Below are 11,817 nucleotides of genomic sequence, written 5' to 3'. Positions count from 1 at the left end.
TTGCGCCAAGAAGAGTTGTGCCGAAGCGCCGAGATTAGCGTGGGACAGAACTTTTGTGAGGCACCTCCGTACACTCTCCAAAGTTGCTATACCCGGACCCTCTGATCAACTCTGCAGCCTACGTCCTTGGACACACAAAGGAAAGGAACCCGTGTGTGCAGATAGACTTTTCTTTTCTTTTCTTCATCATTGCATCAGCCACTTTCGCCCAACAATGCTCACTTGCATGTCACGCCAATGACACGGCCGCGGATGCTCAGGGTAATCGGCCTCATGATACAATGGCTTGCCCACCGTCCCAAGAACCCCAACACTGGACTCAGCGTAGCCGACCATCATAATCATCATTGAACAGCTTCCCCCTCCCAAGAAAACTCACTTTTAGGGAAAGCCACCCGTCTTTTGCTCCACCATGGTTCACAAGATCGCCCGCATAGGCCATGATTCCATGGAACCCAACTCGCTGGCGCCTCGAAATTAAACTCCCAAATCTTTCGCTTACAAAGGGTCCCTTCTAGTCGGCACCGAAGATCACATTGGGGTATGAGCTTTGTTGCTTCTCTCCATTGGCATACACGTGTCCTAGTGCCCCCTCCCATCCCCCTAGTCAGCGGCAGCTAATCACCGAACCAAACTTTTCCCAAACCTAAATCCTGCCCTTTCTCTCTCCTCGCTCTCTTTCTCCCTCGCAAGATTGGTTCGGCGGCACGTCCTTTTCGGGCCTTTTCCGGTGTATGCCGTCGTGGTCGTTCCTTCCAAATGGCCCTTTTAAATTATTATTTGGCCATAGTCTTCTTTTTTTTTTCCCTTGGGCGTGCTGGCACACCCGCGCCGCTCAGACTAGTAAGTTATAGTAAAGTTATGACCTTGACGCTGTTCTGTTCGCTTTGTTTGTTGGCCCCAAATTTCCACCAAGCCGCAAGAAAGTGGCACCATTTTCTTTAGGGGATTTGCGCCGGATCGTCGTTGTTAATGACTAAGGAAACAATAATCTATCTGTTGCTTTACTGGCAGCAAATATGCTCATGGTTTTAGGGGGCCCAGCGGACCCTCTTTTTTTCTTTCCATACTCTGTTCTATCGTCTTCTTTTCTTCCCCTTGCAACCTTTGATGATGTGTACGATATTTGCCCTGTGCACATCGCACCAGCACCACGCTTGTCGGGGCCACTGAAAACCAACGTATTATACTTACGGCGAGTTATGCAGTCACAATGAAATCTGATGATCTCCCGATTCTTTCTCCTCTCAACACACCTCTTGCTCTATTCTAGCATTCTTCGGCACCTTCCAAGTCAGCTGTTGCCAAGACCACCTCCTTCCATTTGCGTACTGCTATTCATAACTTTCTTCTCACCTTCTTTTCCTCCCCAACGGCCCTTCGTTGCATGAGCAAATAAAAATCTCAAAGAGTCGTGCCGACATATTGCCCCCCAAGCTCAATAGCTCTACGTCACCGCCATAGCGTTTTCCTTCTCTCCTTCCTCCCACGGAGGGAGCGTAGCCGCCATAAGCGATTTGGCATTACAGGCGCCAACCTTGTAGCTTGTCTAGCGTTGGGCCGCCTGCCCATGAATTGTATCGAGCACCATCTCAAGCCGCCCGCGCACGTGAGCTCGCCTTTTTGCGCCATCATGCTTCCCCTTTCGATCAACCTTCTGCCTACGAGCATGTGACTCTTGCTTGAATCAACCAAAACCTTACTTTCTCGCCACCCACTCAGCCTCATTCTCCAGTCCGCACATGCACGAACCTTTTTTTCGCTGCAGCAAACACGAGATTCCGGGGCTCTGTGCACGCCCGCAATAGTGTATCGCTTCTCACGTGGTTGCGCTCTTCCTGTCTAAATCGGTGTGTCGCGCAGGGTCTACCAGGCGGGCCGTTGGGGAGGGCAGCCCTGCAACCTAGCGATCCCAAAAAAAGAAAGGAAAGGCAAAAAAGAGACCCAAACTACTACGTATTACCGGCTGCTCACGCGCACAGCGGCTGATGACGCTCGTTGCGAGTACCATGTTTCGCCTCATTTTGGCATTGACGACACATTTACAAGCTCCATCTTCTTCTTTCTTTTCGCCACAGGGTTGTTCCTTACACGGATTCACCCTACGAAACTTCTTGTCTCGCAGGCAGCAAGCAAGCGCGCGCAACGAGGCTGTGGTAGCCTATGTGTACCATGTAACCCGCGAATAACCATTCTCGTACACCGGCCCAACGGGCCCAACAACGGAACCAGAAACCACCACCACCCCCGTATTCCATACTTTGCCACTTGGGCCAATATGTCTCTCTTCTTCCCGCCTCACCGGTCGGGTTTCGATTGCGCAACCAACGTAACCCGCTCCGCCGCCTCTCTCTCTCTCGCTCACTCCACCTTTTTTTCTTCGTCAGTGTCTTCAAACCTGAATCTGAAACAAGTGTCCCTTCAACATGGGGCGGAGCGGATGGGCGGGCGGAGTTGAGTAAGAGATACACTCGCGTTTACGTTTACCCATGGTAGCACCGTGACTTGGTCGTCAGACCGCCATCCATACGCATACACTTACGAAGGGAATATGCTTGGTGGTTTTAAAAAAAATCGCCCATCAGCCCATCTGCACATGTCACCAGTTGTGATGAATCCCCCTCTCGTCAGCATGTTTGATGTTACCAGCATACCTCGTAACATACATGTCTTGATGCTATACTAAAACGCATACGCGTCTACTGCTGTACATAGACGCCCGGTAGAGTGTATAACATCAGCCATCCGCGTAACGCCCATCTATCCATTCGTAGATACCTACCTGCAACCTGCCCTTTCGCCTCCCCCTCCCTTTAGATACATACAAAACGAAACAACATCGCGTCAGCATGTGTTGAACCCTTTCGAGTGGACAAAGCAAGGGGTCCTTGAGGGGCTCCGCCTTCTCCGCCCCCCCCCCTTCCCCGCGGCACGGTTAACGCATCTGCACGCCATAACTTTTTCAGCCCGGTTGCACTTGCGTTCGTGGCGTTTTGCGGGGGGAGAGAGGGGGGTTTCACCACAGGGAGAAGATGGTTGGAGGTGGGACATTCAAAGAAATAGAGAGAGAGCGGGTTGTCGTTACTGAAAATAGTAGCGGGGGGGAAGGGGGGTTTGGTTAACCGCCCGGGTCTACATACACTACGCATTAGCCGCATCACTCCCCCCTCCCGACCTCAGAACCAACGCGTTCTATGAATATATCGTATGTATGTGCGTGTATCAAAAATATGTAAGTCACTGTTCAACCCGGGCGGCTGTAGCTCTGGTAACTGTAGAGCCGCCGCTCCCTTCTCTCGGTGTTGTTGTTGGTGGGGGGGGGGTGGTTATGATGTGTGGAGTTTGGACAAGTTTACCGCAAAAAGGTAAATGTACGATATCTACTGTACATACGCGCTGGTGCCATGCAAAGGCATGGATGCGGCGTAGGAGTTTACTTGGTTGGGCCAACAGGCATGGTGCGGATAAGAATGTACGTACTCAAAGTCCTACACATGGACGGCTCTTCTTTTTTTGGGGGGAGTCTTTGGATGGGTAGGTTTGGCGCCGGTGTCTCGGATGGATATGCATGGGCGAGGTGGAGTGGTGAGAGGTTGAGGGTGGGAGTGTAAGACACCTGTGATCCTGCTGAGATCGAGGTTAGTCCGCCATGAAATGGTTTGCCTGGTTTTTAGTTTCGTGCTGTGAGTAATGGGGGGTGAGTGGCGTTGTGGACTTTGGGCGGTTACTGGAACAAAGAAAGACCTCGCTCTTCAGCTCAGATGTGGCATATGCTGAGCAACCGTAATGTGTGTGCGTGAGAGTGAGTCTGCCTCAGGCCCCTTTGAATAAACTTTTCCTCAAGCTGGGCTGGGTGCTGATGGTGGAGACAAGAGCAGCGGCAACAACCGTGAATCTCAGACATTCGTCGTCGTCGTCGTCGTCATCGGAAAACCATAATGCCGCACGTAAAAACTTTCTTGAATCACCAATAAAGTCTAGTCTCTCTCCACTACCGGCCGCTCCGTCAGCAAAAATAGGGGGAGTGGAAGCTGGGAAAAAAAAAGAAGTACCAGTATACGCGGCACTTGGAAGTGGGGTGAGTCTAGTTTCGTACTTTTTTTTCGTATTGGGGGGGTCTTCGTCAGCAGAATGGGCGGTGCTGAACCGATATTACGAGATTATCCCAAGCTAGTAGGTACGAAAATAAAAACAACACCAGTGAAAACTCGATTTGCGTCTAGCTGAATAGTAAACACGATGACCCGCATTTCTTTACTTAGCAAATATGGATGTAATGGCTGTATTATTATTATTTTCTTTAATCATGCTTGTTTTCGCAGCCACAGCATTCATCAGCATTGATTTAGTGGCCTCAGTAACGTGTGCAGAGATTCAGAGCTCGAATGGAAAGAGAAATAATCACTCTTTCTCATTATGCAATAAGGATTCTGTAAATAGATACTGTGATGTGCTTGTTTTATAATCTCCCATCAGCGGTGCTGCAAGAGTTAGAGTGGAGTACGAACAATCAGTGACGCGGTTTTTTTGCTGAAAATAGCATACTTTCTCTCTTCAGCGTGGTATCTGCCTTTATTTACGTAAAACAATTCGGTCTACTTTTCTTCTTCTCTTTTGTTCGCTACATGCATGTCCAATATCCCCTCCTGATTCCTGTAATCTGACCTATCGACATATGTGATCTCCCTCGTTTCGCATTCCAGATACACCGAAAAATACTTGCTGCGAAGAAAAAAAAATGCTACAGTTCCAGAACATAACGTGCCTAATTGATTACATAGGTAAAACATATTCGTATCTACTTGAATACAGCGTTGAGATATCATGGGATGATGCAATCTTGATCAGGATTCGGAGTGCATGCTGTATCCCCAAGCTGTAAAGAGAGACTAATGACGAAAGTCCCGAGTAACAAGATGTGTCGACAATAATAAAAGATAAAATCTCATATTCAAAACATTGCAATACTTCTCATAAGCACCCATAACTATATTGTTGTTCATCCATTTCCCAATCCAGACCTAAATTTTTCCATCAAAACAGCAAACCATTACCCGCCCAACCCAATTAAGAAAAACCCACTCCATGTCCATAGCCACATACATATATACAACCACAACCACAACTCCTGTGAAACCAACTTCCCCTCCCATCAAGCAGCAGGATCCAAAAACCCCTCAAGCGTCTCATACCCCAACGGCTTAAACAACTCATTACTCAGGTCCGCGCCCGAACTCCCCAACAAGCCCTCGAAATTCTCAAACGCAGCGTCGAAATTGAGCCAGTCGGGTGATTGCTCTGCGAAGCCGAAGCCCGCTGGAGGACCCGTCAAGGGCGCTCGATCGGCGCGCTCGCTGCTCGTTGGGTGCTGGCCAGGTGTCGGTGGTATGGGATTCAGAAGACTAGTCATGGGTGAGTTTGCGTGGGAATGAGGCTGCTGGTTGTGTTGGAGACGGGGGTCGATGCGAGTTTCCATATCTTGTTGCCAGTGTTGGGGCTGATTAGAGGGTGGGGCTTGGGTGTTTTGTGGGTTCTGTGGTGTTGGAGGGCCAGTCTTGGATTCGGGGTCACGGGGCTCTGATGTTACGGGCATGGGCGTATTAGCAGTTGTGGTGTTGCGGCCGGCTGCGTTGCTGAGGACTGCTCGTCCGAGATCGGCCATTGTGCCTGCTGCCCACCATGCGTTACGTAGACGATCGAGCAGACGTACACACTGCTTCAGTTCTTCAGTAGCGCGATTGACGTGGACCTTGAGACGGCGGGACCGGAAGTGGCGGTATACTACGCTGAGAGCTACTCCGAGCGCATACGGAACAATGGGTAGTGGTGGAAGGAGCTCAGGAGATTCGGCGTTGAGAAGATGAATGACTCTTGTTGCTGACAGACTCTGGCGAACATACGAAGGTGTCGACTTGACTGGGGCATTAATCGAAAGTGACTTGTGTGAAGCCATGCACATGGTATGGTGGAACAGTGACAAAAGACCTAGACATGTTAGTAAATTATGGATACAATACCAACTTGAGCACTCACTCATAATCGGACCATCGAGTTTGTCTTCACCATCTCCAACCATCTCCTCGAATCCCAGAAAGTCATCACCTTCCCAGCCCGTCTCTTCGGCTGCTCTACCAGGCCGGTAGTAATCAATGACCTTGTCCAGCATCTCTGATATCTGAAGCCAGATACCAAAAGGGCTCGACCGCTTCTCGGGATCCGATGGCAGCTGCCTCAAGCTATTGTCTCGGTCATGCATAAGTAGAGGACGTCCATTCATACAGGCATTGATCTTGTCAAGACTCCACAAACACCAAAAGACATCTTCCAGGTTGCCTTGCGACTCGGAGCTCTGATTCTTCCACTGGTGACCAAACTGGAGACCGAATGTGTGAGCATGATGTATAGCTTGAGCAAGATGCATCGAAGCTTGCTCAGCGCCATCTGGTCCTTCGCAGTGGAGCGATATCAAAGCGAGTACTTGAATGAGCACGACACGGTTCTTTTCCAGCTTTGCTTCAATTCCGACTATGACGGCATTGTACAGTCTCTGTGAAAACTCGCGCGGGTTCATTGGCTGAGCAGTGTTTCCTAGGTATAGGTGTTTTGCAGCGGTTGCGTGCTTCGATGCCACAATGCAGATTGCTTGCATCAGTATCCTAGGTTCTCGGCCATGGTTGTATTGCTCGTAAAAGAGATCCTTATCCACCAGTGGCAGCAGGGGATGAACGTAGTTGAAGTAAATCTCAAGAAGGGCAGTTTGGTTTGCCCGGGAGGGCAGAATATCTACCCCGACAGCTTCCAGATACGTCAAGAGAGCGCGGGATATTTGAGATTCTTGGTTAGACTGCGGTCCTGTTTCGACGATACGCGCAGTATGGGGCCCTATCTGCGTCGAATTTGGCCTCTGGTCTCGCTCCTCAACCCATTGGCCGATAGGAGGTGGGCCGGGCGATGATGCTGTCTTTCCTCGCTCCGAATGGACTTGCTCTCGCAAGACAGCTTCTGGGTTCAGGTAGCCCAAGAAGTTTGGTGGAGTCTGGGCGGTTTGGTCGGAGGCCGGGCTTTGTGACGGCGGCATTGTGGACTGGGCATGGCCGTGAGAATGCAGGTCCCCACGGGGCCCTCTTGGATCTTGGGCATGGTAATGCCCGTTCGCAGAAGGCCCACGAGGATCTGAGGTATGGTTGGGTGCGTGTCCACTTTGGGAAGAGCTTCCGATTCCAGTACTGGCCTTGTCGTCTTCAAAAGTACTGCCCTCGTCGTCAAAAGTATGGCTGCAGCGCTTTCTCCGCTTCTTGCATGATTCACATGCGCGGTGGACTCCTGTGGTGCCGTTAGCTGACTTGTTCCTGTCTCGCGCACCGCCGCTCTGTCACTTTGTTGGTCGTACTTTTGCGCTTCCTGAAAAACTCGTTGTTAGCGGCAAAGGTGGCCAACATTTCGGCGCAAACAACAGCACGTCTCACTGTCAGGGCAGACGTCAAAGCGCGCGTGTATTAGGCCACGGAACAGCTGTCGTCTTCATAAACACGAGAGATGGGACAAGGCGTGGGTGACGGGTGTCGCTGCACGTGATGGTTGCACGCCTCCCGCCTCCGCACTATTTGTCCGAATCTGGAGCCGAGATGATTGGCCAGAGTGACAGGCCCAACCGGAGTGGCATCCCATCACTGACCTGGCCGTGACGGCTTCGTATGGTTCACGCCGAGACCCCGCCTCCGTCTCTCACCCGTGTTTCCAGTCCAACAGGTATGCCGGCACTTCTGCCGCATTCTAGTAGTTCGTCCTTTGCGTCCATGTACCTGCGTGAGAATCAGGTGACTTTTCTACTTGGTGCTTTCAGTAGAGACAATCCCAAGTACGTGCGGTTAAAGTCGTCACACACCATATATCAAGGACACGCGGTATAATTGGCGCAAAAAATAATTCCACTACCAATAGCAAAACAAACGCTTCAATGTGTGCTTGCTCATGCTATGTGACTTAAAGGGTATGCGCATCACTTCCACCATTGTCTTCTCCCACGAATTCATACTCTAAACAGTCTCCATTATCGCAGGCTCTTCCATGTCTCCACCAATATGATTAAATTTATGAACACTCTGAATTTTTTTGTCCGAAACAGGTGCCTCAATTGAACGGGTTACGGCGTAAGAATATCGTATTTACGAAGCGTAGCGGTCTGGTGCCTAAGCTAGACCTTCAATGCCCTGCGCAAGCCGGCTCTCCATGGCCTTCACGAGGACAGGCGGTACCGACTCGTCAGTGGCGCGAATAGTGATGCGGTACATCTACACGGGGTTAGTTTGATGCGCGTCTTTTGCCATAATCTCAACATACCTGAGTCTCAAAGTTCGGCTCCAGTCTCAGCAGACATCCGAACTTGCCCTCGCTTGAATGCAACACTGTAGCACCAACCACATTCTTCACATTGGGGTCTACACCAGAGACAATACCCCACTTGAAGCCCTTGACCACCTTTTGTACAAAGTCTGAGTTCATGGTTCTGTTCTTGTTAACGAGACCAAAGATACTCTGTGCTTCGCGGGGAGCACCGCCAATCTGCTTCCAGCGCTTGAAAAAATCCTCTGAGCTGAGTTCGGCACCCTCCATGTACTTGTGTAGGAGTACTGGAAGTTGGAGGGTCAGAGCTTGTAGAGCGCCTGCAAGGTAGGATATGCGGATGGTAGGTGGGTCGACGAAGACATTCTTGCATTCGAACATGATTGTTTGCTGGGTCTGGCCCTCGGGCGGGATCGTAGTATCTGGCAGACCCTTGATATCTGTCTTCAGGGTTTCCGAAGACCTATTGTCGAGCGTCGTGGTAAATGAGCCCATCGGGAACTGTGACTTGTTCGTAAAGTAGAAGATGAGAGCACCCAGTTGCCCTCTGTACTCCGTCCGCAAACCAACTTGTATTTGCTGATCTTCATACAACACTCCTTCAGGCCGGAGAAGGAGGCGGTTGTATCCAATTTCCCAGTCTGGACTCAAGTGAGCAGCGCTTGCAAGGTTCGGTGCTTTGGACGTGGTCATGTCAATGTTCAGGTCAAGACCCTCCAGGTCGCTCGAAATTGTAGCAACACCGTTTGAGCCATTCGCTGCACCAGTCCTGGCTTCTTTCGACAATGGCTCTGTGAGGCTTCTTTTGACACCAGCAGATGTATTCGACCTTGCAAGACCGAACTCTTTGAGGTCTGCATTCGCGTCCTTGCCACCGACGACCCATGTCCGCTTGTCGCTGGTAGTGGCGTGCTTCTGATGTAGTCGTGAAAGTAGGGCTGATGTTCGTTCTGGGTATGGAGGCATCTCGTCGCATACGGTTCGTAATAGGTTGTCTGTTGGCATCGTAGCAAGGGTAAGGTATTCGCATGCTCTTTGCTGAAGCTCCGAGTCGAGTGAGTGGCTGTAAGCGCGGAATGCTTGGAGAAGCTGTGGCTTGATCTCAGGGAACAAGTTGACATACTTGACATAGCACGAGAGAAGTATGGCTCTCGTGCTTGATGAGCAGCCTCGCATCTTTGCGCTCAGTGCCATGAATTGCTCGATCGGACTGCATCCTTTGTTGTCCGCAATCAAATGACCAAACTCTCCAAGCAAGTATCCTCCGATCTTTACAAGCGTTTCGTGACAGTCCGCCTTGATGTACTGTAGGATAGTCTGGGCGGCATACACCTGGAGTTCTTCGTTGTTGGTGGTGATTTGAATAACACGTTGCCACACTTCGTCACTGACGTGGTCTCCCGCCATTGCAATCAATCGTAACGATATATCGACGTACCACTGAACATCCGTAGCATACTTCTCGGTCAAAATTGCAATTTTGAGTACCATCTCTTCTCGTATAGCATAGTCGGCGGATTGCAGGTAGCGTAAGAGTTCGTTCACGATTGCCTGGGCATTTGTCGGGTCACACATGCTGTAGAGTAGATCCAGACCCTGTCTCCGTACGCTAATATCCCTGTCTCTTAGAGAGCCGATGATGATGGCCTGATGCTTCTTGATGGGGTCGAGGTTTTCTGATCGAGCAGCCAAATGCGTCATGGCTTCCAGTCCCAGATACCGCACGTTAGTCTCCCTAGAGGCGATGAATTTGCCTAGTCGCTGTGAAATCTGCACCATTAGATCTTGCTCTGTATCGAGGTGAATGACAAGGTTAATTGCTTCGAAAAGGACGGCATTCTGCGCATTGTTCTGTTGCACATTCTTTGGCATCTCGAGCGCCGAGTCCATGATCTTCTGAAGCGACTCATGAATGAGTGATCGAATATGCGAATCCTCTGCTTTGGTTAGTAAGAGTCCACTGCAGGTGACCAGAGGGTATACAGACCAGGAGGTGGGTAGTACTGCAATAGCTTGAGCAGCTTGACCAGGATCCAGGGACAAGGCACCTTGTAGTAGAAGTATCCCTCGGCACACTCATTGTCGACTACTATCCGTTTGAGCCTGTTCGCGGCCTTGACGTAGCTTCCCTTGTATTGTTCGGCGTTGTCTTGAACGAGTGCCGTGACTAGTGATGTGACGGAGAGTGCAACGCCCATGTCGGGGTCATCCATGAGCGATATTATTCGTTCGGCCCATTCGTGTTGCACGATTGCAGGGTGTTTCCGGTATAAACGCAGAAGTGTGAGGGCTGCCTTCTTCTTGACGAATGCTTTGGAAGCCCTATGCCGTGTCAGCCTTGTCGTGTGCTTCGTCCTATGGAACTTACGGTGAGATGAGGAGTCTGTGAACCTCCGCACTCAATGCCTCTCCCAGCTCCTTGCCACCCACGTTTGCAATCGCATGCAATGCCAGACAGTTGTTGAGCTCATTGTGATCCAACAGGTCCTTCCTAATACTGTTGACGACCAGGTGTAGGAGTTCGTGTTCTTCGTGTAAGAATAGAGTGACGGCGAGGTAACCAATCTGTTTTTCCGAGTATTTGGTCGCCGAGACAAGATTGACCGCTTCGAGATGTCCGAAATCGACGTTCCAACCGAGAATGTATATGTACAGGAGCTGCGACTGTCAGTAAGGATGGATGTGGTTGTGCCGCGGCTTATGTACCTTGCAGACGTATTTCTTCTTCTGGTAGCCGTTCAATCCGGCATCTGATGGAATTATTGTCAGACCAAAGCAAGCAGAAAACGCAGGTGGGTAGTACCTCTGAACTTTTGCCTGTAACGTTGTTAGCCATCCGATGTTGCTTAGAACGCGGCATCATGCACCCACCGTATGTTTGCCAATTCCTTGTTGATCCGCTTCTCCTCGAGCTCACGGGCGCGAGCATTTCTCAAGTCAGCGATAAACGACACGAGTCCTGCACACAATGAGTAAGCTGCGGTCGCTGGTGGTAATGGTGCTGGCGGGAAGTGCGCATACCTCGCATGGTAGGCACGTTGCCTGTCTGATCTCGACTGAACAGCCCTCCACCAGCCCTCGCCGCCATCTTGGAGGTGACCGAGGCCGCCATGCTGGTGGTAGTTGAGGTGGTGGTGGTGGGTGGGCGGTTCCCACCTGGTAGATAGCCCGACAATGCGGCGGTGTTGGTGCACTATGCTATGGGATGTAGCGGTACGGGCCTCAGAGCAGGGTTTATGCCGACGTGCGCTCTAAGGACCGGAGGCGGATAGTTCGCGAAAGGGGCGGCCGTCAGCAGAATGGAGAGCCGGACGACAGAATTAAGACGCAACCAAAAGTGAAAAAGAAAAGACGGGAATCACAGGGAAACACTGCGCATGCTGCTGCACGAGGCTATACAGTCAAATGCGTCCACGCACTCGTGTCGGCGAAGTGGATGGTTGGATGCTCTACCCATGAGGTGCCAAGACGGAC

General features: G+C 50.8%; 2 protein-coding genes across 2 annotated transcripts; both read right to left on the bottom strand.

Moving 5' to 3' along the window:
* Positions 1 to 5,152: 5,152 nt before the first annotated feature.
* Positions 5,153 to 7,439, bottom strand: COCCADRAFT_91640 (uncharacterized protein; the record flags this gene model as incomplete). The annotated part of the gene is made up of 3 exons (XM_007712427.1): positions 5,153 to 5,985; positions 6,034 to 7,323; positions 7,391 to 7,439. 3 exons carry the CDS (start codon positions 7,437 to 7,439, stop codon positions 5,153 to 5,155), a joined length of 2,172 nt encoding a protein of 723 aa, XP_007710617.1.
* A 750-nt stretch (positions 7,440 to 8,189) lies between these two features.
* COCCADRAFT_3653 (uncharacterized protein) lies at positions 8,190 to 11,455 on the bottom strand (the record flags this gene model as incomplete). Its single annotated transcript, XM_007712372.1, has 8 exons — positions 8,190 to 8,291; positions 8,341 to 10,280; positions 10,331 to 10,665; positions 10,712 to 11,001; positions 11,050 to 11,093; positions 11,147 to 11,160; positions 11,215 to 11,302; positions 11,365 to 11,455. The coding sequence occupies 8 exons, from the start codon at positions 11,453 to 11,455 to the stop codon at positions 8,190 to 8,192; spliced, it is 2,904 nt and encodes a 967-aa protein (XP_007710562.1).
* Between the last annotated feature and the right edge of the window lie 362 nt (positions 11,456 to 11,817).

This window comes from Bipolaris zeicola (genome assembly GCF_000523435.1).
Source record: "Bipolaris zeicola 26-R-13 unplaced genomic scaffold scaffold_43, whole genome shotgun sequence".
NCBI lineage: Eukaryota > Fungi > Ascomycota > Dothideomycetes > Pleosporales > Pleosporaceae > Bipolaris > Bipolaris zeicola.
This window is presented reverse-complemented; position numbering and strand designations above follow the sequence as displayed.